Source organism: Mus caroli, chromosome 17 (assembly GCF_900094665.2).
Source record: "Mus caroli chromosome 17, CAROLI_EIJ_v1.1, whole genome shotgun sequence".
Taxonomy (NCBI): domain Eukaryota; kingdom Metazoa; phylum Chordata; class Mammalia; order Rodentia; family Muridae; genus Mus; species Mus caroli.
Genome location: NC_034586.1, coordinates 9,506,754 through 9,509,540, shown reverse-complemented (window position 1 = coordinate 9,509,540; position 2,787 = coordinate 9,506,754). Strand labels below are relative to the sequence as shown.

The 2,787-nt window shown below is 38.8% G+C and overlaps 1 protein-coding gene across 18 annotated transcripts in view; it reads right to left on the bottom strand.

The window, feature by feature from the left end:
* Positions 1-2,787, bottom strand: part of Afdn (afadin, adherens junction formation factor) — a 143,870-nt gene that overhangs the window by 65,249 nt on the left and 75,834 nt on the right. For all 18 annotated transcript variants that reach the window (XR_003835276.1, XM_021150047.2, XM_029471155.1 and 15 more), the window contains one exon: positions 1,061-1,130. Coding sequence is in view for 17 of the 18 variants with exons in the window: in XM_021150047.2 (XP_021005706.1) it covers positions 1,061-1,130 (70 nt within the window). In the remaining variant the exon portion in view is untranslated. The remainder of the gene's footprint in view (positions 1-1,060; positions 1,131-2,787) is intronic.

Genomic DNA, 2,787 nt, shown 5'->3' with positions numbered 1-2,787 from the left:
GGGTATGGGGGACTTTTGGGATAGCATTGAAAATGCAAACGAGGAAAATACCTAATAAAAAAATAAATTAAAAAAAAAAGAAAGGTATATCTCAAATAGTGGTTATTTTTGTACTTTTATAACAAGAACACAGAAAACAAAGGAGAACAGCCTAGAACAAATGAACAGCCACCTCAGGCCATGTCTTCAAGAAATTATGCTGAGAATTGGAGTTGAATAATGGGGGTCAGCAACTGGAGATATACAATAAGCTGAATCAGGAGATTCTGTGTCTTTTTGACACTGGTGAGACCAATATTCCAAACTCAGTTGCATTATGGTGTCAAAAAAAAAATCAACAAAACAAGAACACAGTTCAAGGGGACTTCTTCCCTCTAAATCTGGCTCTGACTTGCTTCAATCAATAAAAGACAGAGAAAACGGCGCTACACCAGCCCTGAGCCTAACCCATAAAAACAGCTGTGAATTCAAGGTCCTACAGAGAGGCAGGGTGGGTAGTCCCACAGTGTGACCTCTGATTTACCTGCTAGCTCACTGTACTCACAAGAGGGACCAGAAACAGGACTAGTAAACCAATTGCCCTAGGAAACTCAAGCCAATTTGTCAGTAAATGAAGGGACTGCTGTTTAAGCTCAACAAGTTTTGCAGTGATTGTAATCCAGGAATAGATCACCAAAATGAAGAGAGAAAGGACTTGTCTATACAAGAGCAAAGAATGACTGTCGGAGGTGAGTCCCCAGCGGAGATCTAGGACTTGTACCCAGTGAATAAAGTAGCAAAAGTCCATTACCCTCAGCATGATGGCCACAGCGGTTAGTTACACACAGAGCGCAGGCAAAGTACAGACTCCAAATGAAAGAGTACTAGATTCTGACCTCAGGACAAAAGGAACAGTTAGCTACCTTTCATTTAAGCATCACTGTGTGAACAGATACAAAAGAGTGGGATGCAGCAGAGAATGGCCACTGTGAAGCTGTCTTTACAAAGGCGTGTCTGTTCTTGGGTGTCCTAGAACATCGAGTGCACAGAATGGTCAGGTCATGAGTCTGTAAATACCTACCCTGCTTGCTGGCAATGCTGTCCCGCTGTGGACATCCCCTCCCAAATCAAAGGTGGTCTCCTGAACAGCTCTATTGAGATGAAAACGAAACATCAAAATTAAACTTCAACTGACAAGGCAGTACTCCTAATACAGCAAGAACAGATGAGTATTTCAATATTCAAATACCATTAATAAATTCATTTACTTTGGCACACAGACTTTAAAAAGTGACAATAAATATGTGAACTTCTCTTAATTAGGAAGCATATCAAAAAACTCTCATGGTCCTATTTTTAAAACTAGATGTTAACAACAAAAACAAAATATTGAGACTAAAGAGCTGGCTCTAAGGTTAAGAGCATCTGCTGAGTTTGGTTCCCAGAACCCACATGGTAGATCACAACCATCTACATCTCCAGGTTCAGGGGATCTAATACAGTCTTCTGACTTCTGTGGGCATCAAGCACACACATGCTATACATGTGCACAGGCAAAACACTTACTCAAAATAATAAAAAAATAATAATACAAACAAAATTCACATTTTCAACAGAGACAAAGCTGAGATGAGCAAAATGATATTCTTTGGAGCAAACACAGTAAATACAACACCCTGGTCCCAACCTAAGGGGAGAAGGAGCCTAAGGTGCCTATAAGCCATCAAGAGCAAAGATATGGCTATTTCTGGATTGTTCTAACATCTAAGAACTATATGGATTAATTTCAAAACTTCATCTAGAGACTGAAACAAGGAAATAATGTAGCAATTCAAGCCATTTTTATTAGAAATTCCTCTATACAATCCTCTAAGAAAATAAAATATATTGCAAGGTAAAGCAGTACCATGCTCTGAATAATAACTTCTTACTAAGAAGTTAAAATGTTTTAATAAAGGCTAAATAATCATTCACTTTCTGCATGCAACGGTCTGTAAGACATTAGTTTGGGGTTTTGAGGGCTGTGTGATAATACACTGATTCATGAATTATTTACCTATCTAGTCATTATCCATCGAGCACCTATGTGTTATCATTGTCTTCTGAATCCTAAGAAAGGTGTGATTTGTATAGCCAAAGGTCATAGCATCTAAGTCAGTATAAAGTCACTCTGGACTTGGGCTAGATTCCTGCCTACATGTGGTACACACACCCAAGTACATACATTATAAAAAAAGTCATAATAAACAAACCAACAACTTGAGGTGAGAAGCTAGTCCAAAGTGTCCTATCTGTGAAGGTGGCCAGTGGTCCCTGTAGTAGGTGGACATCTGTGAATCTGAGGCCAGCCTGGACTACATGGTTGAGTTTCAGGCCAGGGCCATGTAGAGACTACCAATACAGGTATATAGGTTGGTCTATTTGTATACTCTGTGGCAGAAAGTTTCACTTCTGTGGACTCAGAAGTTTGTTTTAAATACCATAAAGAGCCATGGCACCTATTTTTCCAAAAGATACTTTATTAACATATAAAATAGATAGCAAAATAGCTAAACAGTGTATGTTTTCAAAATTATCACTAAAGAAAAAGTCACTCTTCTCCAGAAGAATGCTCATTAGTAGACCACACTGCAAGACCTCAGGAAAACACTAGGTGGAGCTAAAATGCTCTGAATTCCTAAACAGACTCCCCTTGCATTACCATGGTTCTCAGGGAGAAGAATATGAAGGTGGAAAATACATCAAGGAAAGATTTTGAAATACTATTAGCTACATAGGGTGATGGCTCACAAAAAAAAAGATCAACTT